The sequence below is a fragment of the Topomyia yanbarensis genome, chromosome 1, assembly GCF_030247195.1.
Source record: "Topomyia yanbarensis strain Yona2022 chromosome 1, ASM3024719v1, whole genome shotgun sequence".
In the NCBI taxonomy this organism is placed as follows: Eukaryota; Metazoa; Arthropoda; class Insecta; order Diptera; family Culicidae; genus Topomyia; species Topomyia yanbarensis.
Window position 1 is genome coordinate 151,794,858 of NC_080670.1, and position 26,811 is coordinate 151,821,668.

The 26,811-nt window shown below is 39.2% G+C and overlaps 1 protein-coding gene across 8 annotated transcripts in view; it reads left to right on the forward strand.

Annotated features, from left to right (window-relative positions):
* The window catches only part of LOC131677472 (guanine nucleotide-releasing factor 2), a 117,374-nt gene extending 92,492 nt beyond the window's left edge, over positions 1–24,882 (forward strand). For 4 of the 8 annotated variants that reach the window (XM_058957354.1, XM_058957344.1, XM_058957314.1 and 1 more), the window contains 11 exons: positions 732–755; positions 1,604–1,811; positions 1,868–2,741; positions 3,910–4,078; positions 4,392–4,415; positions 16,239–16,407; positions 16,476–16,838; positions 16,915–17,067; positions 17,282–17,407; positions 17,471–17,602; positions 17,661–24,882. In XM_058957354.1, coding sequence (XP_058813337.1) covers positions 732–755; positions 1,604–1,811; positions 1,868–2,741; positions 3,910–4,078; positions 4,392–4,415; positions 16,239–16,407; positions 16,476–16,838; positions 16,915–17,067; positions 17,282–17,407; positions 17,471–17,602; positions 17,661–17,802 — 2,384 coding nt within the window. In that variant the 3' untranslated portion in view covers positions 17,803–24,882. The remainder of the gene's footprint in view (positions 1–731; positions 756–1,603; positions 1,812–1,867; positions 2,742–3,909; positions 4,079–4,391; positions 4,416–16,238; positions 16,408–16,475; positions 16,839–16,914; positions 17,068–17,281; positions 17,408–17,470; positions 17,603–17,660) is intronic. The other 4 variants (XM_058957336.1, XM_058957362.1, XM_058957318.1 and 1 more) reach the window with 4 other exon arrangements.
* Positions 24,883–26,811: the final 1,929 nt, after the last annotated feature.

The following is a 26,811-nucleotide window of genomic DNA, read 5'->3' on the forward strand; positions in this document are numbered from 1 at the left end:
GTCCAAAGGTCGTTAAGACATATTCAGACAAAACATTGTAAAGCATAACTGTCCCATGTGCTATGGGATTCCCTATAAATATGGGACAATTATGCGTAGAGTGGCATTAAAGGGGGCTCATCATGCCCCATCTTACGCTATCGATTTTCCACTAATCTGGACTGATTTAAAGTAAATTCTGTAATTAAAAAATTACAAATAAATTAACAAATTTTGAGCAAAGAGGATGACTCAAATGGATTAAATTTAAATGAATGAGCTTCTTGCATCTTGGATTGCTGCATTTCGATCATCCATTTTTTGTTTATGGTGGTTCCGTTTATATTACATATTAAAGTTTTGAATGTCAGGATATAGAATCCAGCGTCATATGAATCAGATAATTCAGTTCATTTGAATGAAACCCCTCTTCTAGCGCTATGTCTCAAAGTACATTTCATTTCCCTGAACTGTACGCTGTCATATGTTGGTGAAAATTTTCGTTATATAGTACATACAGACCAATCCACAAGACCAAACCAAAAGAATAGCCTTTCGGCGAATTTGTTGGAAATACTTCGGCAAGCAGTATTTTTATGCACCGTCTTCGAAGCTTTTCATTTTTTTTATCATGAAACATTTCCTTACCCTTTTATTTTTTAATTAGTTTATATATAAAACCATCAGTCCTATCGCCAAAAAGCAGAACCATGCACAACCGCTAATCCTTTTTTATATGTTACACACTGTAGTGTTTCAAAGTGTGGCTTATTCAGGTAAGTTGCCGAGTATCCACCCGGCTGGTTAAAAACAGAGAGTGTGACAGCTAGAAGTGGAGTCTGTGTTGTTTGTTTTATTTTTCATGGTTTATGAAAAAATGAAATGAAAATTTTCTTTATGTTTCGCTTCAAAATTGTCACATGCTTTTTATCGGCACTGTACAACACACAACAGCATACAACTGCAATAACACATATACCAACTTATACACACAATCTCTGCGTTGACAACTCAACAAAACAGTCTCTTTTGTCAAATACATTCGAATGTTCTAATATAGTTAATTAGGAAATGCTTCTATATCTCTCCGCGCACGGAGTTTTGATTGTATACTGACTTTAGTCTATATTACTAGGTTTTCTGCGATTCTATCTATATATTGTGTAAATGTATACCTACATCTTCGGACATGTGTTATCTTGTTCCAAAGTTTGGAAATCTCGTATCTTTTCTCTCCGAAGAACCGATTGGGCGCTTCATACTATTCTAAACGTAGAACTATCGGAACGAACTTGAAACAAGATGATGCAGAACCACATCAAAACCATAAACAAAGTACAACATACTGAATTCGGTCACACTTTCTGCTTTTGAAAAGAATACACTGGTGATGTTTCGCCTAATGTAGTACAATCCTGTGTTTTCCTGAATCCTATATCTGAACTTTTTATGTGTTAGAATCATTTTAAACTATCCTTCATACTATCATTGCTTTTAAGCAGCTTCTTTTGATGCAGTTTACTGTTTCAAATTTTATGAACTGTATATTGTTCGAGAATGGAATCTACAACCCAGTTGGGCTTTCATTTAATAAAGATTTATGCATAATTTCAAATCCCTTTAGTCATGGCATATATGGAGATCTTTGGAAGCGCAACGCAGAACCAGTCGGAGTTCATGCGGCACTCGGTTCATACGTACAACATGTCGCATCACTCCAGTGACCACCATCACCACCACCACCATCATCATCACCACCACCAACATCATCAGACGATGTCGATGACCAGTGGCGCAAGTAACCATAGCATCACTCACAGTCAAACCATGAAGTAAGTTTTGATATGAGATCTTCAAATTTTTTTATTAATCTCACAATTTCTTTTAGTTTATCCCCATCCCGTGTGATTCCAACGCCGACATCGCCACCAAGTTCGCCTGGCTTAAATGTAAAGCCACCGGCATTGCCACCGAAGCGGCAGCGAATCAACAGTAAAACCCCGAGTATTACTTCTACGCCACCAGCTAGTCCCAAAGTATTTAGCACAGATCTGCCATCGTCACCGTCACCATCACCCTCTCAGCATCACACGGCCACCAATAGCTGCTCATCTCCATCGCCATCGTCGTCCTCCATGGGCGCACTATTACCGACGCCTCCGCCAAAGAATCACTCTCTGCTGTTAATGTCCGCGGCTAATAGTACACCGACTAACAGCATTACCCAATCGCCGATGATCATCAGTGACAGCCAGCTGGCAGCAGCAGCCATAACCAAAATTAAGGTATCGCCCGTATCCGGGGACGGACAGCTTCTTGCTTCTAACTCTAGTACTACCACCTCCAACACTTCTATTTCTCCCAACTCTCCGCATCAATCACAGTATAACAGTTTCAATAATCTTAACAACAACAACAACAACCACTACAGCAACAGTAGTAGCCATAGTAAGTTAGTTAGCAATAACATTGTCGGTTGTAAACCAACCGAGGATGACTATCTTCACCTGTGCGATACGACGACGATGACCCCGGCAGGAACGCATAAGCACCAGCAATCGCATTCCGCATCCGATATGAAGACGACGAATCTCAATAGTTCTAATAGTGATAGGAACCTTCTAGTCAACCAGAACAGCATCAGCAATAACAAAAATGCAGACGCCGAAGCTACCGGCGGCAGTATTATCCATTCAAGTCGGAAGAACGATGACAATGACGACGACGACGAGGTTGAGGTGGTACTTAGGCGAAATAACAAGGTGCTTAATAATGTAGCGAGTTCTTTTTCTAATACTGTAGTCTTTATGACGATTACTAATATGCATGCGGTTGATAGCTTTGAAGCTTAAATTGCTTACCGTTTTGGTGGCTCTACGACAATTTCGACATTTGCGCAATTTTGGCGTAAGGTCATTTGGCATAACGGTCATTTGATATAATGGTAATTTGGGATCTAACGTATCATTTGGCATAACGGATATTTGGCATAATTTTGAAAATTTTCATCTACATGGGATGGACCTGCGATTGTAGGCAATTGTTGTGTGGGCCATTTGAAACAATGGACTTTTACCAAAGTGTTTTTTTTTTATTTATAGGAATATGCTCATTTAGCGTAAAAGACATTTGGTATATGTAGTTATTATTTTTTACACAATTATTTCTTCATATAAGTCGTGGGTTATTAGCAGCAGTTATCATAGAAACCTTCTTTGAGCCCAATGTTTTAAGGTACTACCTATCTAATATTTGGTGTTGCCAGATCATATATTCCTTATTTTAGCGATTGTAAATTATGTTAAATGGCCATTTTCGAGATGTTAATAATGCCAAATGTCTAATGGCCGTCCTTATAATAACTTTTCGAAATAATGCTAATTAACTTTTATGCCAGATACTCAATATACTAAATGTCCATTTGGTAAAATAACCTAATGACTTTATGTCAAATGATCTGCTGCCGATATGAACATATGTCACGAAACATTGATGGTCATACGATCCTGTTGATGTACATAGTTTGGCTGGTTGTCAAACTCACCTGTAAATTGCCAAAGAAACGTCTTGTGGAATGTCTAATCAGCATGCTTATAACGAAGAATAGTTAGAAAGTCTACGTAAGGTACTATGTTCTTCAAGCAGCCAATAATCTAGCTCTTTCGAAGCCCACCGCTTATAGATTAATCGTAGAAAATAATTGCATTATACATTAGCTATTGACGACATCCAGATATTTTGAGAGCCATTATAACGGTGTAAGGTTAAACTGCATGCAACCAAATTTATATTCCTGTTTTTCGATTTATCGTGAAAATTTGCATGTGTTTCTTTACTCGTTGAAGTGTGGGTCTGTGCGTTTTTTATTGATTGACTATCCCACTTCCCAAAATTCGACACTATGAATGTAACATAACCGTTTATCCGCAGAATGGGATCAACCTTCTTGAACAGCAGCAGTCCGTCAACTTGATGGAGGAACTGGACGTAAGCAATCATCTGGTGTGTAAAAAAGAGAACGAGGATGGACCGGACGTCAAAGGTGGTCACCCCGATGCGCTGATCATACATGCCACCAGGGTGCAGAAGATTTCCGATGGTACGTATTTCTTGTTCTAGATTGCTTTTCAACCTTTATCGATATTGTTTAATTTGAAATAAGCCATTTAACCGAAAATACAGCCTTTTTGTTTATATATTTATGTTGAAAATTCCGAAAATGGAATCGTCGGCAATATGTCCAGTTTTGAATTTATCTAAAATTTCGCATTTCTCGTTTATTTCATTTTTGCACTAACTGATTCGTCCGACAAACAAATTGCTGTCCGCACTAATTTTGATTTGCAAAAAAAAATGTGGCTATGTGTGCCAATAAAAATACACTGATTTCAATCCAATGCGCACTACAATAGTAACTGATGAGTTTTTAGAAGATGGTAAGCGCCTTCGGGCGAACTGCTCCTCACTGAACAAATTTATAATTAGTAGAATTTGAGAATGTGTCTGTGCCTGTTACTGATACATCATTTTATTATTTTTATTATTATTACTATTATGGTTTGAATGATACTGCCTCCCCTTACGGAAGTAGATACTAAATCCAATCGTAATGCTGGTACTATTTATAGTTTTATGCTTTGTTCATCACTATATTTTGGCAAATGTGTAACCTATTAACCTTGTTGAAACCGTTCAGAGATCAGTTGCAATAGAAAACAGTAAACATAGCGCCAATTTATTAATTCCATGACAGTTTTCAAATGAAATAAATGTTTTTTTTTTTTCGAAACTTTCTAAACATAACAAATCTAAAATCAGCTACATTATTCCCGGTTCCATGATTATGTAGGCTTTAATAATTAAATTGATTCAAGTTCAAAATTCCGCATCTTAAGGCACCAGCCCGTGACTTTTCAAATTGTAAACGGGTATCATTTGTATGTTATACTGTCATAAATCCCAAGAGATTTCATCGAGTATGAAAATCTGTTCTCTGTAGGGGCATTTACGAACATTAAAAATGTAGTTACTACGCAGTGAGATTTCTGGAATTGTTTGGGAATTCCATCCAACATCATTAAAAGTGACATTATTGTTTAGTAGTGACATTACTTACGCCTCGCGTAAGGGCACCTTCTGCTTTAAACTTCAAATAGACGAGTGGAGGAATTGTCGCTGGAAGGGTTCGACACGGTGCACATTGTCAGTTTTGTTAGATACATGATAACGAGCATTTGATCATTCAGTTGATGTTGTGATATGGATCTATTTGCATGCTATTTAGCTTGTGTTACGCTTTGGACGGTTGGCGTGTGATATTTTATATTACTTACATAGAGGGCTGTTTATTTCAAAAACATGGTCGAGTTGAATAATAGTTATACTGAATTCTTCGTTTGGATGATTGTGTCCAAACCGCTATCACTACGGACTTAGGGTGCGAGAAGCAGGGTTTGTGCTGGTGACATTAGAATGCGAGAAGCGTGCTTGCAGCAAACCAAAGCGATGATATCAGAGTGAAAGCCGAGCAGATCTGTGCCGACTGCCCCAGCTCAGCTTCACGTTGCCACTCTGTAAGCACCCTTAAACGTTTTGCGAAATGTTTGTTCGGTTATTAAAAGATTCGTTATTTTCAAAGTGCGATAGTTTTGGAAGCTCGAGAAAGTTGTCGAATATTTAGCACGAACCAAAGTCTTATAATATAGATATCACAAATCTTGCGTGTCAAGATCATTGATGATTTTGGGACTTGGCGACCTCGTTATAATTCTTCCTGACCGCTAGATTGCCTCGAATTTTATTTTTCTCTTAGCTAAATCGGCCTACAACTTAGTAGATTTCTAGTCCCACCGGGAAATGCTGCTCCAAATTTGAACCAAATCGGACAAGATAAACGTGTATTAAGCTAGTAAGGGAGTTTTCGATAATTTACTTGGAGAAAACCCACTTGCTCGTATTTTCACCGCTAGGTAGCACTGTATACATCAGAGTATCACTGAATGTTAGAATTTTACTAATTTTATTACTTACAGCTTTGCCGAAGACTGTAATAAACCATGCTTTGTTAGGAGAAGTTAATGAACTTTGGAAGGAGTGATATTTCAATTAGTTCATAGGGCTTAACATGGTCGCGAATCAGCAGTCGATGCCTACGAACCACATTTTTAGCGAAAGAATGTTTGGGTGTAGCAGAAAAGTGTGTTTGGAATAATTGTAGTATGTAAAATGAGTCATATATTGCATAGAAAATTTTAGTTCACCGTACGAAGAGCGACTGCACTAACTTTTCAAAGAGAGCTAACTTCCACGATCGGGTTTTGCGAAAAAAAAAAAGTGCTGGTACTTCAAGTGCAACTGCAGATATCCTACCAAATAATATACATTTGTACACATCTATAGTTGAACATTCGTCCGTAATATTGCTCGAATCGTGACTGAGTTAGTTGTTTGCTTTGTATGGCTTTCACAGTTATTTATTGACATGCGTGTGCTTTATACAGAGCACCTGGGAGTTTCAGCAATTGTGTAAATTTTGTGCGCGTCTGTAGGTTACGGTACTTTACTAGATTACGTAAACAATAGAAAGTCCTATTCTCGCAGCCGAACGCTTTTTACCTAACGGCTAATGGTTATCACATGTTACTATTCTCCCTAGATATATCAATTCGTCGACAACCTCGAACCTCGCGCACCGGAATTTCCACTTCAGATCCAACACAACTCTCATTCTGTTTGTTCCTTCTCTACTCGTATGTCCATTTAACAGTAACTCAAAGTGCTCCTTCTACCCGACACTGGCCACTTCTGTACGTTCTGTCAACAGATTCCCGTCCCGATCGTTAATCATGGCCGGCGGCGGGGTGCTTTTTATTATCTCTTGTGGGCCGATCTTCAATTCATTCGGCGAACTTTCTGCCATAATCCTTGACAACAATCGATAATCGCTGTATGCTCAGTCGCATGTTTCTCTCAAGCCTGGAACCGGTTATGCTGGACAGTTTTGTGCGAATCTTACCACCAGCAGGGGTTAGAGTCGACGTTCGGTCCTAACATCAATGACATCGGAGAAATCACCCTTGCAGAATAGATGCTACAGATAGCCATGCCTATTGCTGCCAGGAGATTTATCAAACTTAGGCCGTTGTCGTTGGTGGTTGAGCGAAAGCTCTGCATGCCAATAACGGGACGAAAGAATTCTTCCCTCCCAATCTGTGCATTTGTGACCCCGATGATGACTTTTTGGGGCTCCTTTCGAATTACGCTTGCGTGAGATAAGATACGCATATGTTAGCTTCTGTGGCCAATTTATAACTACTTTATTATGTATAGATTAGCTACAGATCAGCTCCTCGTGGTGTCACTAGTACATAGTGTGAGTGTGTGTACATGGTTGGTACCTATCGATCGAGTGATCCGCTATTTGTAGCTTTGGAAGGGTTCCCCAGATCGGGTAGTTAGGAATGTGATATGATTCCACAGTGAGATTGAGAGTGAACGATGATTGAGGTGATGATGCTAAGGGTTACCATGGCAGATCGTCGCAGTTTTCCCCCGTAGTTGTTCCAATATCCATCGGCGGAGAATTTTCATGAGACGACCAGACCGGGTTCGAAGTGCAAGTGCTCCGTCATCGTCTTGCATTTTCGGTTGCTATGGCGGTGGTTGATGTCGATGATGAAAATTTTCTTTTTTCGACGAAGTATTCGGAACGGTCCATTATATGGTTGTGTTGGAGTTGGCCGGAGTTAGGTTATTTGATTGTTCACTCCATGACGAAATCTGGAATTGACTGGTTACTTGGGGTTTCAGTGAAGAATTCTCCGTGTAATCATAGGGTCGTTTGATAAGTTGCTTCTGCGACAGATGCTTGCAGGTCTTCTTTGAGGGCGGTTCTCATTCCGAGGAGTACGATAGGCAACGATTATGTCCATGTGTTATTATTATGGTGGCACATGATCGCGGCCTTAAGTATTCGATGAGTTCGTTCTATTTGCCCGTTTGCTTAGGGATGATATGGAGTTATATCCAATATTCTGGTAAATTCTCAGAATAGCTCGAATTCGAACTGCCTTCCAAGATCGGTAGTTAGCATCATTGGAACTACGAACCGGGCAACCCAACTGCTCACGAAAGCTTGCGTAACTGTGACAATACGCGTTATCGTTGGATGGTGGTAATGGTCCGATTAAATTCAATTTCATCTAGTGTTGGAATTTTCACTATAGGTATTTTGTATTTTCAAGAGGATTGGTGAAAAACGTGGTGAGCTCAGGGTCGTTCCGCTGTTGTTTGGCCATCGTTTCGAAATCGATGGACTCGTTAATGTTAGTCTCGGCGACTTTGTTTTCTTCGCCGAGCACATGCCGAATATCCGTCGTATATTTGCTAATGAAGCTGATAGGCTGCTGTTGCGTCGGATTAGCTCCTTCGGGTCGCAGCCAGAGTGCTGTGGTAAGAGGTTTGTGATCCGTATAGATGCAAAAATCACGACCGGCTAGGCGATTCTTGAAATGCTTCACTGCTTCATACAAAGCATACAACTCCCGATCGTAGGTGCTGGCCTCTTTCTTGCTTGCATTTAACTTGCAAGAGAAGTACGCGGGGGTTGACGGCCTTTCTCGGTGGTTTGGTGCCACATAGCGCCGATTGCGGTACTTGATACATCAACTTCGAGTGCTAATTTTACATCAGCACGAGGGTAAGCGAGGAGAGCTGTATTAGCCAGATCTTGCTTGCATTGCTGGAAGGCGGTTATCGTAGTATTATCCCGATTCGCGAAAGTCTTTTGGGACATTTCTTTGAATCATGTCTTGAAGGATTTGTTGGTTATCTGCTACATGTAGAATGAAACGGCGGTAGAAGTTATTGTAACCAGGAACTGCTTCATCTGCTTCGCCTCGAAAATTTAATGGCGTTTTCGTTTTTTCTTGGTGCTACACCGGTGCACCATGGGCCACAAATCGATTTTTTTGGTCGAAAATCCAGAACTTGAAATCCGTTAGTACTAGACCTTCAGGGTCTTTGGAACAAATTCTCTACAATAAGTGCCCTTCATTTTAGGGAAAACGAAATTAGGGTGGTTCTCTCGATTTTTGAAATAAAAAAATTATCTCCCGAATGAAAAAATATAGGAGAATATGACCTTCCAAAGAAATGTAGAGAAATCAATTTTGAGTAACTTTGCTGAAAACGCTGAAACTCTATCTTCAACGGTTGTTATTTTACAGCGATTTCCCTTGTTCCGTTTAGGGTGGCTCTTAAAAATTCAGTTTTTTTAATATAACATCTTTGAAGTTGATTTCTCGTGAATGTCGTCTTCAAACAAAAGTTAGCTCTTTCAAATGTGCACATTTCTTCTTCAGAGTCCAACTCATTATCTTTTATATAAACAGAGTTATTGACGATTTTATGATCAAAATTGGACATTTTCTAAGCTAAATAACTCCGAAGGTGGCAAAAAGTGGCAATCAATGTTATGACCATCTGATAGTACTTTAAAAATACTACAAAATAAGGGGTACATGGTTTGTCTCCTAGTGACTTCATGTGAAATGTTTGCTTATAAATTACCTCTGTTATAGAGAAGGTGTGCGGTATTCATCTAAACACACATCCGGATCTCCGATGCAAATCAAATTTAATGGTGCTCTCGGAAGATGTTATTCTAAACTTGTTTCGTGTAGCGAAATTGTACATAAAACATGTGGTTTTTGGACTACGGTTTATAAAATGAATGTTTTGGAGTATTTGCATGGCATAAGTTTTATTCGCATGGCAAAAAAAGAAATTATTATCAACATATTACAATTTATTGAAAGCTCGGGATTATGGTAAAGGAAGCACCCTTTGTTTAGCATTAATGATTTGTCTTTTATTAATTATATTACCTCTTCTGTTTCAGTTCACTGTAATTTGCCTTAATAATTTCCCAAAATACCATTTCTTGCCTTCGGAAATTATCAATAAAAAATTCCACGTGAATGTACGTTGGGGAACAAGCTGTTCAGCTCTCATTTAAAAGCATTTTTTATAATTATCAAACGGATATATTGGCAGCCTCCTCCTTCGGAGTTATACACGGCAAAAAAACTTTATCAATGATATCAATATAAATTGCTTATTTTCAGAAGTTATTCGAGCTGTCAACTGTGAGTACTTTTTGCTTCTTACAATGAGTACTTCTAATCCATTTCACAATAGCTCGATGAGGTTATGCCAATGGGCATATTGATGCTAATAATGGGTCCTTTATGAATTACTTCAAGCGAGATAACCTACAAATTAAAAACGGCAGTTTAGACTTCTAAGGATGGTGCAAATATGCGATAATTCAACAATTTCGACTGCTCTAGAAGATTCAGGGATTCTGCCAAGTGACAGATTTTATGTTGATTTTAGGTTTTATAATAGAGGGAAATAGTGTAAAATTGATGCTGTATAATTTTTTTTAAATTCATAATTTTTTTCAATCTGGGACGATTTTTCCACAAGAAATAATAGGTGAAAGGGAACCAGGTTGACGTACAAGCTCTTTACTCATTAAGTGGGTTATTCCACTTTTATTCAAAATGGGCAGTTTTCTACGCATTGAAAGGTACTTTATTTTATTAGTGTAGAAATTGTTGAAACGCAGAGAAAAAAAAAGAAAAAATCAATATCTTAGTTTTTTAAACTAATAAGTTGGACTCCAAAGAACAAAATTTCAAAATTTTTGGAAAATTGACTTCAAAAGTATTTTATTGAAACACTTTTTTTTTAAAGTCAGGCCAAACCAATTAAAAGAAAACGCCGTAAAATAAAAGCCTCTGTCGATAGTTTAGGAATTGTCAACAAAGTTACTCAAACATGATTATTTTTTAATTTTCAGTAGGGCTTTATACTCCTATTGTTATTGTTCAGGAGAAATTATTTTCATTCCAATAATCAAGGAAACCACTCTGTTTTTTACACCGAAATGAAGCGCACTTATTGCGAAGAAATAACTCTGTTTATATAAAAGCTAATGAGTTGGACTCTGAAGTAGAAATATGCGCATTTGAAAGAGCTAACTTTTGTTTGAAGACGACATTTACGAGAACGAATATGCCATAAGATAGCTTAGACCTTGTTTGGTGTAGGGAACCATTCATAAATTACGTAACGCGTTTAGGGGGGAGGGGGTACGATAAGTTGTGACATTTAGGGGAGGGGGAGCAAGCTAGATCGTTACGTAACATGTTTTCACTGAACAAAAAAAATTCGAAGAATTTGTTACGTAATAGGGGAGGGGGGGATAGAGAAATTTGTGACAATTTGTTACATGAGGGGAGGTGGCAGTATAATTTTGGGCAATTGTAGCGTTACGTAATTTATGAATGGTCCCTAGGTTGAATGCCATCTTTGGTGATTAGGTGTGCAAGAAATACCGCCGGGGCTTAACCTATCTGGCACTTCCCGGCGTCGATGGTTAGACCATTTGCTTTGAGCCGTTCAAACGCTAGTCGAAGGTTTTCCTTCTGTTGTTGTCTGATACGATATATGGAAAAACAAAGCCGAGGTCACCGAGGATGTCGTGAAGGTGCCTTTATAGCGTCTCTCCTGCGTTGCGCAGTCCAAAAGCGATGTAATTGAACTCCAACAATCCAAAAGACGTTGTAATCGCTGATTTTGGGATGTCTGCGGACGCAACTGGGATCTGATCAAATCGATGCACGAAAATTTTGTTATGTAGAATATTGGAAAGCTCCTGGATATGCGGTATGGGGAATCAACCAGCAGATCATAGTTCTTCAAAAACTCTGCTCCGATTATAGGGGACTTAACATCGGCGATGGTGAAAACTCATATGAAAGTACGGCGGAGGCCAACGTCGATAGTGAGTCGTTTCTTACCGTATGTGCCGATTTGTGCTCTCATTAGTGTCGAAAAGTTTGTTGGATTTCACAGGGTGGAAAATTTCTCGCGAAGACGAGGGAACGACAGAAATGTCAGCACCAGTGTCGATGAGATGTTGTTGGGAGGTTTGCTGATCGTGGACATGTATTCTCTGGATATTTAATTTTTCATTCAGGTTGAGGCTGGTTAAGTGAATTTATTGGTTCTTTGTTTATTTTGTTGTCGTAGAAAATGCAAGAATGTTGGGATTCTTCTGTTTCTCGCACTTCTTGGCTAGGACTCCGTGACGGTAATGTAACCAGTAAATCCAACGGCGGGGTGCTCTTAGTCACGATGATTCATGTCATCCTGGTGAACGTTGTCGGTGGCGACTTGCTGAACGTCTTCGGTGTCGGGAATTTCCCGGAAAGGCTTCCTCCAGTCGGCGGCACAGGTCTTCAATGCGTTGCTCCAGACTTGAAATGTATGATGCCTCGGAAGATTTAATCACTGCAACTTCATTGTGTGGGCCTCCATAATATGATCGGTGACTTTCACTTGCTCATTGCGCGGAGCGGATGGCATCGAACGAACGGTACTAGGTTAAGCGTGTAGCAGGTTCGAACGTACTGTGTCCGTACAACCATTTCCTCCTAGACATCACATTTCGGTTTTGGTCACCCAGTGTCATTCCGGATAGAAAACTGGAAAAAAACGTTGTATTTCCGATGGCCGAATATGTTCCATAATGGCTGCCTTGAGTGATTGATAGTGGTCATTGTTCAATGATTCGTTACATTTAGAAATGGTGGAGCGCACGAATTTTGCACGAGATCCAAGTGCAACGATAACGATAACGTCGCGTAAAACTTTTGGGTGTCGTGTTTTATTAGGTTTACACTGATCGCAGCTTCTAAACAGATAAACCAAGTGTTTTCGTCGTCCGGATCGAAGTCCGGTTAATTGATTTCGTGATCACTGTTTGCGGGGCCATCGATGTACTACTTGTTGAGTTGTTTTTGCGGTCTTCGTCATTAGGGACCATTCATAAATTACGTAACGCGTTACGGGGGGAGGGGGTACGACAATTTGTCCATGTTGTGACATATGGGGGAGGGGGAGTGAACTAGATCGTTACGTAACATATTTTTACTGAACAAAAAAAAAATTCGTAGAATTTGTTACGTAATAGGGCAGGAGGGATAGAGAAATTTTTGACAGTTTGTTACATGGGGGAAAGGGGGAATCAATTTTGGGCAATTTTCGCGTTACATAATTTATGAACGGTCCCTTAGTCACATTATCATCACAGCCAATCTTGGTTTTTTCTTCGACCATGGATGCTTCACTCGCATGTTTTTTTGTTGCGGACTTTTCACTTTCGCGGATATATTAATATTTGACGAAACTATGGGGATGGGGATCCCTTCGGATTACGTTTGCGCGGGAGAAGATACGCGTATGTTATCTTCTATGGTCACTTTATAACTACTTCATTATGTATAACTTATCTGCAGATCAGTGCCTGGTGGCTTCATTATTACGTGGTGTGAGTGTGTGTGTGTGTGGTTGGTACCTTTCGATTGGGTGACCGGCTATTTGTAGCTTTGTGAGGGTTCCCGAAATCAGGTAGATAGGATTCCACAGTGAGATTGAGAGTGAGTTACCAGAGCGATGATGATGCTAAGGGTTATCATAGCGGATTGTCACAACTTTTACGTGTTTTGGACATTTTCCATAGGTCTCGTCTATACACTCACACGCAGATAAAATCATTCACCGGCCTCCATCTAATTACTCGTCGCCACTGCCTACTAAACACTAAAGAACCCACCGCATGTTTCGTCTTCTCATAGCCACTGTAGAAGATGTGCTACTTGAACTAGGTACCCGCATTTTCATTCTTTTGTGCCGCGCCTTCGAACTTTCAGAAGAGTTGTCATCTTCACTTTCCCTTTTTGGCAACTGCCGCATAAGTAGGCCTGGTTTCACAGGCTCCAATAGGTTTCTAACCTTTTAAATCCCGAGTTTCCAATCAGATTCCGTTAAACATTGCCGTATCTTTTGGCGTATCCATTGTATCTATTGTTGAATTTTCTAGGGTTGTTTGGTTATTTTGTCGACATGCCGCCTTACCACCATTGGCATCTTGGGTATAGCTGACGAAGCACTGTATATCTTCTTCAGCAGCTCGTTCCGGGACAGACGCTTCATAGAGCCGCTTCTAGCATGGAGAACAGATTCTCTTCCATTTCTCTCGCCCCTATGTCAGCATACGACCAAAGATCCCACCGGTTGCTCATAGTCCAGCAAGCGCCACGTGCAGATCGAGATAGAAATTTTGTATCAGACGCGAATGATCACAAAATGAGACAGTGAAGCCAATTTTCATTAAAATTAACACTCATCACCAAATCAAACCTGATAGTAATCCATGGTTTCGATGCATGAATTAGGTTATACACTAACCGACATAACCCCACAAAATGAGCCGGATGAACACCGTTTGACAATTCTCGGTGGTTTGTTTACATAGGAGTTACGTGAGTTCGAATGTAACAGATGAGCATTCGTTGCACTCAAACTCATACAACATGAACTTCATTCATCATGAATTCATTCGTATCGTCATCTTGCAGAACTTAATATGTGTACAGACGAAAACCTTCCATGGTAACCTATTTTCAAGTTGCAAACAAATCAGTATCCATAAAATGCGTAACCAAGTTCGCTTGTTTGCATTCTCTCCATTCATGCATTCCGCGTGATCATTTTTCAATCTGATTATGCTTTACTATGTTCGATTCTTATCCATTCAGAAGTGAGGCACGAGATCCATGATTTTTTTCGAATTCAATCGAAGTGATTGAGACAGTTTTGACGCTCTTATGCATAAGAAAAGCATTTGAAACCTATAGTTACGGGCCTTTATGGTACTAGAGCCTCGGATAGTACTATTGATGCCAAAATATCCTCATTTTCATGCCCAAAAAAATTGCAACGAATGCTATTTGATTCATTCATCAAGTATCGAAAGTTATCGATTGCGATGAGAAAATATCCTTATTGGCCCGATCTTCACTCAATGCTGAGTTGCCTCTGACAACACATAGTACAACATTTATTGACGAATGAAGAGTTCTATTTGGCGCGTTATGTAGGATAGACGTGCCCTTATTCATCTCATTAGTTAGGATGTAGCACGATTTTGACTGTAACTCGGCTTACATTGATTGGATTGCGCTAAAATAGGTTTCTGCAGCCTTCCTTCGTTTCTAAGAAGCTGAAACATAAAAAAATCCGGTTTGAAAAAGGTAGAATACTCGCGTTTGAGCGGAACAAAAAGTCGAGTACAACGTACTCTTATTCATCCTACCATTTGACCTAATGCGTTAAATAGAGATAGCAGACACTGCTCTAACTAATGTATTCAAATGGGTAGGATGAATACAGGAGCTAAGATGAATTAGGGTACAGTAACCCTATTTGGATTTTATCGCCTACTACAAATAGGTAGACCTGATAAGCAAAGACAATTGGATCAGTATACAACATTCAACGTTGATATGTATCATTTTAGATCAACAATATTTTCATCAATCACCACTACTGAAATGAGATTCCATGTTGCACATGATACAGCTGCGCGATTAAAGATAAAATGAAAACTATGAATTAGGTTTTAACATCCTAATCATATGTCGAGAAATTGAATATTTTGTGTTGCCCTATTCTTGATAAAGACCGAGTTTATATTGTTAGCGGATGAATGTCAACAGTTCATGTGATCTCGGAGTTGGATCAATAGGAGATAATAAACACACAGCATTCTATAGCTGCCTACTGCTTAAGGAAAACATCCAATTTCGGCTTTAAGATCATAAGTGTCACGCAGCCCTGATCGTACGAAATATGAGTCTTATCTGAATCGTTAGTTTCAAAAATGCGCTCTATATTTCGTTGAGAGTGTGATGTTTCGAGTTTCGACTCTGACAATCCCCATCTTACGGCACTATTATCTTAATATTTGAAATAACACCATCTTCACATGGTTGCGAAACCGTTCTATGCTTTTTTCTGTTTTTCAGTTTTATGTTACGAACAACATTCGCGTAAAATATTGGAAATTTGAGTGTTTTTTTGTAATGCACGTTTCAAATAATACCATTGAGAAAATCAAACCATACATATGTTTTTAAAAAGCTATCTAGTCACAAATTCCCATACAAATCGATTATCGTTGTAGTATTGTTGTAGACAGACAAAATGAGCGATCATATGTTCCTTTATGGTAAATGCCTAATATTAACCTATTATACTCAAGTAACAACAATGTTCTGAAACAATAAATTTTCATGATCGATTCTTTGTAATTCATTTATCCTATACCCCAATCCGGATTACAGCCTACGGAGAAGCATTTATCACTACGTTCCGTACGTTCATCTCCCCGCTGGAACTAATTCAGAAGCTGACCCATCGTTACTCGCTGTTTCACTGTCAGATGATCGACGCGAAACAAAAAGCTGCCAAAGAATCCTTCTCCCTGTTGGTGAGAGTGGTCAACGATCTTACGTAAGTATTACACTTGTTATGCGGTTACTTACAATGATGAACTGTTCGCTTTTATGCTCCTCCTATAGAAGCCCTGATTTATCACGCCGACTGTTGGAGATACTGATGAACTTTGTTTATCAGTTGGTCTGCGCCGGTCATCTCACGATGGCCAAACTGTTGCGAGTGAAGCTGATCGAAAAAGTATCCCTCTACAAGCAGAAACTTCCCAAAGAGCCCAGTTCGCTGTCTAGTCGGGCTGTTACAACCTCACTTCCGACGCTGCTAGATCTCAAATCGGCAGATATCGCCGAGCAGATGACGCTGCTAGATGCGGAACTTTTCCACAAAATCGAAATACCGGAGGTGCTTATCTGGGCCCAGGAACAGAACGAGGAACGGTCACCGAATCTGACGAGGTTCACTGAGCATTTTAACAAGATGTCCTACTGGTCAGTATTAACCACGGATACACGAATCGCGGTGTTAGTTTTTCATATGGCGTCACTGATTCAAACCTTTTTTCAGGGCGCGATCGCAAATTCTTAAGAAAGATGATGCCAAAGAAAGAGAGAAACTTGTGATTAAGTTTATCAAAATAATGAAACATTTGCGGAAAATAAACAACTACAATTCGTACTTGGCGCTATTGTCGGCACTGGATTCGGCCCCAATCAGACGGTAAGTTAATTTTGAACGTTATGATTCTACCTATTAATTAATGTGGGTATAGTAGTTCTTGAAATTCACATTTCTGTTCTTGTGTGACTACGAGCAGTGTCTTCGGTAAACCTGTTTTTTCTAAGCCAACTTAAATTAGCTGCGCAATAAAAATAATAATCTAGTCTGCACTCTTCAAACTAAACTGAAGGCCTTCTTTTATTTATATTTTTAGGCTCGAATGGCACCGAACAATCACTGAAGGACTGAAGGAGTACTGTGCTCTAATCGATTCTAGTTCTAGCTTTCGAGCCTATCGCCAGGCGTTGGCTGAAACCAATCCACCCTGTATACCTTATATGTAAGTTGATAGCCACATGTTGTCATTAGTACTTTTAAATTAATATGGATTATTTCTTCGCAGCGGTCTAGTCTTGCAAGATCTAACCTTCGTGCACATTGGTAACCCGGATCTGCTTTCTGGTGGATCAATCAATTTTTCGAAGCGGTGGCAACAATACCACATTGTGGTAAACATGAAACGTTTCAAAAAGGGGTAACTTTTCCTTGATTTCTTTCTTTGTACTGTATTTCTCAAACGGTTTACGTTCCAGATCGTACCAGTTCAAGAAAAACGAAAAGATTATTAGCTTCTTCGATAATTTTGAAGACTACCTGGATGAGGATGCCATGTGGCAGATTTCCGAAAGTATTAAGCCGCGAGGTGGGCGAAAACCCAACGCCACAAGCAATTAGTACAAGCTAAACTGTCTCAAAGGCAGTGACGAGCATGACCAAGCTATGATTTGGCAGGAACAACAGCAACAACGGTTGAAGAAATCACAGTAGAAGTCACCAGTGGACCAACAGCGCAAGTATAAGGATGCCATCGAAGAAGGTATCATAACGCCAAAAATGCTTTTTACATATATAAGCTACCTAGTTGTTTTTATGTTATTTTTAAATTTTCTGTGAGAATGTGTAGCCAAGTTTCTTGGTCGATTTTTTTACGATCAAGATTATTTTGAAAATCTGGCAATTTCTCACGTGGTGAATGTGTTGTTTTAGTTTTTACGTCCATAATTGGTTGTTGTCCCTTTTAAATTAAGATTAGTCGAGATTGTACGTTTTCCCCCTTTGGGTTTGGTAGGACATCGACGCATTCAGCATTTGAAAAAGGGATCTTTTTATTGAACCATTATCCAATATGATATAGCTTCTGCTAGATAAAGGATTTATGCAAATTGTAAATAACAGAAAAATGCAAGCAAATTTAGTGTTATGTAGTAGTGAAGAGCAATGTGAAAACAAAATATATCAAAAAGTAGTACTAGAACAAATATACTAGCGGTGAAATCTGCAAACCTACACACATACACCGAACAAAAAATCAGAATCTGAATAAATTCATTTCAAACAATATTTTTTATTTCCGTTTGTTCTCAGTTATTTCTATTCAGAAACATCCCTATTTTTTCCTTTCATCAACTCATAACACGTACACACAAAACAAATTATCCTATAAATATAGCATTTTATAACCGTATCTATGCAAAATAATGCAGAACAACGAATTACATCATTTTGAATAAAGCGAAATTGATTGCTGATGATGAATTATACAATACACATTTCGCCAGTATAAAAAGAAACTGTGGTGTCACAGCTGCAAGATCAACGACATTGCTACAAAAACGGTAACAGGGGTGAAGTGAAAAACTATAGGACTATATTACTACAGATCAGAAATACAAAGCATTATAAGTAAGCATCTGTCTTCGTTCGGATGCTTTTTATTATCTCTCGATTGTCTTGTTCCAAAAACGTGACCGCGACGCGATTCCGGTAAATCCAATATTTTTTACAACGAAAAAGGAATTGTCCAACGTTACCGTACCAATCGAAGCCGGATCCTCTGATAAGCTGATGCTCAATTCGCTCTTACTGGAAACAAAATGACGTTACAAAATTCTTTCATATATTGGTTAAAGTGGACCAATCGGTTTTCCGCAACATCTCTGATCTGGTAGAACAACCACCCGAGGAAAACAAATACAAAGCAATTAGGGATCGTCTAATCTCTCGCCTTGACCTATCGGCACAGGCGAAATTAGAAAAATCTTTCGAGTGCTGGCGATTTGGGCGACATGCGTCCTACCCATCTCCTTACTAAAATGCAGAAACTTTCTGTCGGGTCAATTCCACCGGGCACCAAAGCAGCGACGGTAGTTTAGCTAAATTTACGGATAAATTGGGTGTTTCCTTCGGTTCACATCATTTAGCTGCAGCGTCGCATCCAGCGTTTTCAGCAAGTTTCCAGGATCCCGAGACTCAGATCGTCACAATTTGTGCAGAGGTTCGCCGGTCGAAGATTATCGCGACCGGTAGCCGAACCGAAGCCTTTCATCTTCTCAACAGTAAGAAGATGCCAGCAGATCAGATCTGCTGGTACCACAGAAATTTTGGTGTTAAGGTTCAAGTTACCTTTTTTGAGCACGTGTTAGATTTGAACGCTGGGTAGTAAGGGTAGGAAAAATTGTGTTCAGCTTTGCTACCAGATTATCCATTTAAACCTTTTCAAAACTCTAAAAGAAGAATATCAGCCGATTTATTAGATCACAACGATTCAAATCATACAAAATAGCTGCTGGAAAAACTATCGGTTTCGCAGCCACTTTTTCAAAAGCACCATTCAGCTAAGCCGATGGTTTTTCCAGCAGGTATTTTGCATGAATTGAACCGTGATGATCTAATAAATCGACTGATATCCTCCTTTTAGAGTTTTGAAAAGGTTCAAATGGATAATCTGGTGGCAAAGCTGAACACAGCTGTTTTTGTGGATGACATCTGCATCGCCTCGACGTCCCCAGATGAACATCGAAGTGATGGGCTAACAGTTCTGGAGCGACTCAGCAAAACGGACTAGTTATCTATCTCGCAAAATGTTTTTTTTTGCACAGAAACAAGCAGAGTTAGCTCCATAGTTAGGGTGCTTACAGAGTGGCGGCGAGAAGCTGAGCTGGCGCTGGAACTGACATTAGAATGCGAGATACGAGAAACCTTGCTGCAAACCAAATGGGTGATGTCAGAGTGAAAGCCGAGCGGATCTGCGTCGACTGCCCGCTTTCACTCTGACATCATCCCTTTACTTTGCTGCAGGCGGGTTTCTCGCATCTCGCATCCTAATGTCAGTTCCAGCTCCAGCTCAGCTTCTCGCCGCCACTCTGTAAGCACCCTTAGTCCGGCGAAGAGGTAATCGGAGGATTACATTATTGCGGAGAGATCGAGGGCGAATGTTAACATATATGGCACGAAGAAGCCAGGAGCAGAAATCGTCATAGCACTGGATAGATCCCGCCGCACTTGCACGGTCCACGACTTTCATTACTTGGCAGCTGGTGTGGGTTGTTACAACGCAGTCGACGGAGGGCAAACCTGTACTAACTCAATTCGATGAGATAATGCGTGTTCCACACAACTGAATTCAGTGTTGAGGGAACGAGTGAGCAGTAGAGAGCCTTCAAGCAGTATGTATCTGAAAAGTGCTATGATAAATTCTCATTACGAACCCCAAATAGCACGACGGTTTTTGACAATTTAGCTAATATATTACCTAATTGTCGATTGTTCATCCAAATTTTAAGGATAGTGCATTTTTAGGATTTGGGCTCATTCGGTTGATTTCCCACCATTCCGCAAAGCTTCAGCTGACGTCAGCATTCAGGATTCAGGATTGTATAACTTGAGGTCATTAGCGGATGACAAGCAGAAGTTGACGTCGTTGAAATACAGAAGAAAAATCAAAGGACCAAGATGACTGCCTTACGGAATACCAGATGAAACGAAGAACTCTTCGGATACACAATCACCTATCTTGAAAGCTAGACGACGAGTACTGAGATAGGATTGCATTCGTCGGAGAATATTGATACGAAAGCCAAGTTTATCCAACTATGCCACTGCCAGTTTTTCATTAGAGAAAACATTCGCTAGTTTTGCAGAAAATAGTTGGCAAATCCACTGTGAACAAGAACTCCTAAGCCCTCCATAGCCCATCGATGAAGATAAACCGCAACTTCTTTATTAGCTTTTTTACATGCGTCCAGAATGTTTTTGGTTCGGACTTCAACCTACCTTGTACGTCCCCTAAGTAATTGAAATAGCACCGCTTAGCTGTCTGTTTATGCACATGGTTAATATGCACGTAATGTTGTCGCAGCACGTAAGGCTCAAGCATACCTGATGTGCAAAGGAGCGGAACCATCATTACGAGATCGCACATGCCTGATTGCTTCGCGAACGTCATCGACATCGTTGGAGTTGATCGCAGAGCAGTGGAAGAGGAATTTGTGCTTATTGAAGGGGCAGTTGCGAGAATCGCAGTGGCTGTAAACTATAACTCTGACAAACCAAACTATTGCACATTGTAATTGAGAGCGAGGTAGTCCAGACGATGTTGGTTTCGAGATGAAAAGCAATGTGGTACGGTATAAGGTCATCGACATATTAATATATCTTGAAACACTAGTGACTAAGTGGCTGGACTAAGTAAGCCCCTTCCCTCCCCTGTTTGTCGGAGCTAAAATATTTTTTCCAAATCACAGAATGTTGTTACGGAGTGCAAAAATGGTTTAGTAATGTTTTTTTTTTCTGTTTCACTTGTAGAGGTTTTAAGGGCCACACACAACACACAGGCCATTGTTCGAAGCGGTGTTCTGGCCGCCATGGGACGCTCTCGGCTCGAGGCGCGCGGCTCAGGTAGAAACCTTTTCGTGGCATTATGCACGTTCCCAAAATTCTTCGCGTTACACTGCACATGTGTACAGGTCTCGAGAACGTATTTCACGGTTTGATCTGTAGAGGCATCGTAGTCTAATCGTGATTTATCAAACAACCGCAGAAAATGACGAAAACTAAAACATTTGGTCAAAATTGTGAAAGTCACATTTGGGTCCACCATATCGGCATCGCCATTTTTATTTTTTTATGTCTTGAAGCATATTAACTCAAATTCGTACTTTTAAATCACAAAACCTTTTTTTTCTCGAACACCATTTTTTAGTGGGCGTCCACCATATTGAACCATTTTGAATTTCGAAAAACTAACTTCAGATTCGTAATCAGCGATGCCCAAAACCCATAATTCCATGTAATTGTTACAAAATATTGACATTCCGCAAGCGACCAAAAATTCGGAAAATACTTAAAATGCACACTTTAAAGTTCACATCAAGTTCTTAGCGAACTTTCAAGCTGCTTAAGCTTTAATGGAACTTGAAAGCTGCTTAAGCCACTATTAGAACAAGAAACGTATCGGAAAATTACTTAAAACGAAGAGCTTGTGCAGCTCCCAGCTTGCTTGGGTCTACCACGAATAATTCAACGAAAGTATTCTCAAAACTTTAAACGCGTTTATCTCAAAACATGATTTTTAAAAACTGCGTACAATCTCATTTGAAAACGGTTCAATTCAAAAATTTTCACTATTTTTAGTGAAGCCTTAAAATGGAAAAAGGGCTGAAAAATCAATCTTTAAGTTTGAGATCGCACCATTAAGTCAAATCAACAAGTATTTTACTTGTTCTTAGATCATTCCTCCTCAATAAATTTAATTTACTTTAGAGCCTTTTTATTAGTTTGTGTTTCAGATCGATCCTGAGGCAGCCGACGGTACGTAGCTTTGTTGTTCCACGCGCACCTAATCTTAGACAGAACGTCACCACGTTGTTTTTTCGTCTTGAACAAACTTGAAGACGAAAAATATAAGCTTTTTAAATCCTAAAATTGTTTCCTTCTATGTTTTTTCAGTGACTCACAGAAAAATTCCAAATTTTACTTACTTTTAGGTCATTTGAATGAGATCCTCCCCTTAAGTACTTATCGAATGACCGAATACAAACAGATATCAAAACGCTGGATGGTTCCACCCTATAATGAAATCAAACAACAATTCTATTAGGTTTTTGTGGTACCAAGCCACTCTAATTTTATAAAACATTCACTGATGTTATTTGCACGTAAGTCATCGTCAGTGACTTAGTTATTTCTCAGACGCTTAGTCACCTCCTTGATCTTGGGTACATTCGGTACTGTCAAACCCGAAATCGGCACCGCGTGTTTCCTATAACCCAAACAGGTATTGCGAACATTTATATTATGTGGCTGAATTTTAGGCCTGGAAGGAGACTTCTTCATTGCCGCAGATTGCGTGTAAGTAGGTCCGCTTACGGCCCCATCCCTTCCGTTTAGGTCCTTCGCTAACAGCATTAGTAAGAAAGTATTGTCAAGTTAACTAGCATCTGGATCAAAATATACTACATAACATATATACATACATACAACATTTTTGTTTATGTGCTGATAGTTGAGAATACTTTAGTATGAGTTGTTCCTTTTTTATTTAATTCCGGGTAACACAAAAGATTAATTTCATTCCCCATATTGCAAGTTAGAAATATTAGATATATGGTTTGAGTAATACCACCTTGAATTTACCGACAAATGCTTTTAAGGAGTTAAATTTTGAGCAAAATAATGAATGTATTCACGGCCTAGTTGAATGAACAAACATATTATGAGGAGCTTTTCCCTACATAAAAGATCAAATATTTTAATTAATTGGTTTTTAGTTTAAATAAGCTCTTGATGATAAGTAAAACCTTTTCATTAGATACAATAGCTGGCCTGAATTTTATCGTACATAAATACAAAGGTGTATCCAATAGTAAGCAGTAGAGTAGAAGGCCGAACACGTTAAATTTTTAGCCCTAATCACAGCCTACATGTTACCAACAAACAACGACCATCTCATTCTTGGAATATTCATCCGAAGTGCTTGAACTAGTCCGATCTGAGTGTGACTATGCAAGGTTGAAAGCGTATTGTTGAGCGAATCTTTTCTGAACATTCAACTCCAGAAGCACCCATCATTGCTGGACCAATAAATAACAACGCTATTCGTATAATAATTTTCAAACTACCAGTTAGTCGTTTGTAAACAAACCATATTAACCGATACACATATCACATAGATCAAAGTTCTGCTAGCTAAAATTCCGTGCGTAGTTAAATAGAAAAGACATACGATGGTGAGAAGACCTTCCAGGAGATGGCAGGTGCCCGATAAGACTTTTTATCACATATATCAAGTAGTCAAACGAATCATGAGAAACTCTTAAAATGCTCTTTTACATGCCACGCATAGCAGTGATCGTGTTTTTATAGAATAATCTGCAATCTAATGTAAGCTGCTTTCTTTATTGATGGTGAATGTGCAAAAAACTATGAACGTCATTTAACTAATGTTAGAACTAGCTATACTAGATTAGATGGAAGCTAAGATTCCAATTGGTCATCGCGTCAGCGATCTACCTGCAAAAACAGTGAGATTTAATGCAATTATCTATTTATAACACATAAAATAATGAGCGAAAGAAATGTGGAAAGACTTAAACCGGAAAGGGATATTATACACATTTGAAAGAAGGCGAAATATTTTAAATTTTAGATCACATACGACGACACATCACACAACTTATACACGAATATATGTGAAATAAAAGTAGTAATGATAAACTATGATACGGCAACCAACGGGTGATGATGGACTATGATAAAGTTTCGCTTTTCTGGAATGAATAGACATTGTGAAAATAAACACATCCTAAACACACTGAATAGAAGACTATCGAGTAGCTAACAATAACATTATCGCATATATGAATAACAATATAGTTATAATCCAAAAAAGCGAGGTGAATAAGAATTGATGTGATACAATACTTTTACTGTAAAACGACAAAAATATACTTAACAGTTGCGCAATTCATCAAAATATATGATCTTCCCAACAATGTTTGAAAACAGATATCACAATACCTTTATCCGAACAAGATCACCCTCGCTTCGTTAATTTCATAAAAACAAGATCACGCTCATTTTTTGTTTGATGAGTCTAGTAAGTCTCTAACAGAGGTACCTTGCCTCGTCCTTCACGCTACGTGCGCTGCTTTTGCTGCTTGGGCTATATTGCATATGTTCGAATGACATTAAATATGCCAAATATAATTTTCAAGAAGAGTTGCATAACGAATAAACCCACAGCATTACGATAGCATTCTATTGGTTTTATATTTGCTCTACAATGACACTAAATGCACATGTAAAGCATACATGCCTTAAAGATCATTGAAGCATGTACGCGCTATATCAGCTTTATATACGTATACAGGTCAAGCGATGATGCAGTATTTCGCCCGTGCCTGTATATAGGGGCAGATCACTCTAGAAATGTATAACAAATTTGCATCAAATTAGAAAAAATGCATTTAATTTCCATTTTTGCATCAACTTTGCACTCCCTCGTAGAAAAGTTTGTTTAACAAACGGCCTACGCTGATTCACTTTGTTCGATGTTTTGTTGAATGTAGGGCTAATTTTTTGTAGGGTTTTGACGTCTTACACGCAAAGCAAAATACATTGCATGCAACGCAAAATACATTACGAATTTCTATTTTGATGGAAAGAAATGCATTTAATTTAGCTGATTTTTAAAAATGCATCACAAGTGATCTGTCCCTTGGCCTGTATGCATTTATGATGCTAATATAGAGCTAGATTGCACCCATGGTCTTTCATTAATTTTGAATGACTATTTGCGAGACTTTTTGTCGGAAATGCACATGTACTTCTTGAATGGTGATTCGTCAACGTTAAGATTTAACTACGTGGATCTTCTTCAGAGCTCATATCTTGACCTCTTTCTCTACAATTTTTACGTGAATGATATTGACGAATGTCTTGTCAATCCCTGCACGCCAAGGCAGCTTGCAGATGACGGTGTGGTCTCTATTACAGGTCCCAAAGCTATCGATTTGCAAGGACTATTGCAAGATACCTTGGACAATTTGTCTGCTTGGGTCCTCCAGCTGGGTATCGAATTCTCCAGCTAATTAATGAATCAAACCACATTGCTCAGGTTTTAACTTTCAAATATCTTGGGGTTTGGCTCTAAAGGCACCTGGGGATGTCACATTAGGTATCTGAACCATGAGTGCCAACAAAGGATCAACTTTCTCCGTAAAATAACCGGAACGGGGGGGGGAGATCAGGCTGTACCAAAAAACGATACTGTCGGTGATGGAGTACGAGTGTTTCTGTTTTCACTCCGCTGCGAACATAGATTTCACCAAACTAGAGCGAATCCAATATTGTTGTTTGCGTATTGCTTTGGGTTGCATGCACTCGACCCATACAATGAGTCTAGAAGTGCGATATCTGGAACCCGTTAGTAATTGTAAATTTAGAGAGGCTTGTCGAACTCAATTCTCATACCCAATTTGTGTACTTCGATTACATGGCACAAAATATCGATTCTTCTTCTTATTATTCCAACCGTGTCAATCTCTCTCATGCTTCTGAGTCAACTGTATTCTTCGATGAGATTCGTGGAATCCCGGATCACATACGTCAGCAAGTGATCCTAAACATTTTTCATAGTAAATTAGCGAAGTCGACTGCCACAAGTTGCTCTACCCCGACGGGAGTCTTGACTCCACTGGCTTCAGTATATTCAAACAAAACCTCACCGCCTCATACAAGCTCAATGATCCTGTTTCAGTTTACGTCGCAGAATTCGCTGTTATTCAGTATACCCTTGAGATTATTGATACTTTGCCCACCGATCATTACTTTATTATTACGAACAGCTTCGGTGAAACCTAGAAAGCACATTTCGTATTTCCTGGGGGAAAATATGGGAGCTCC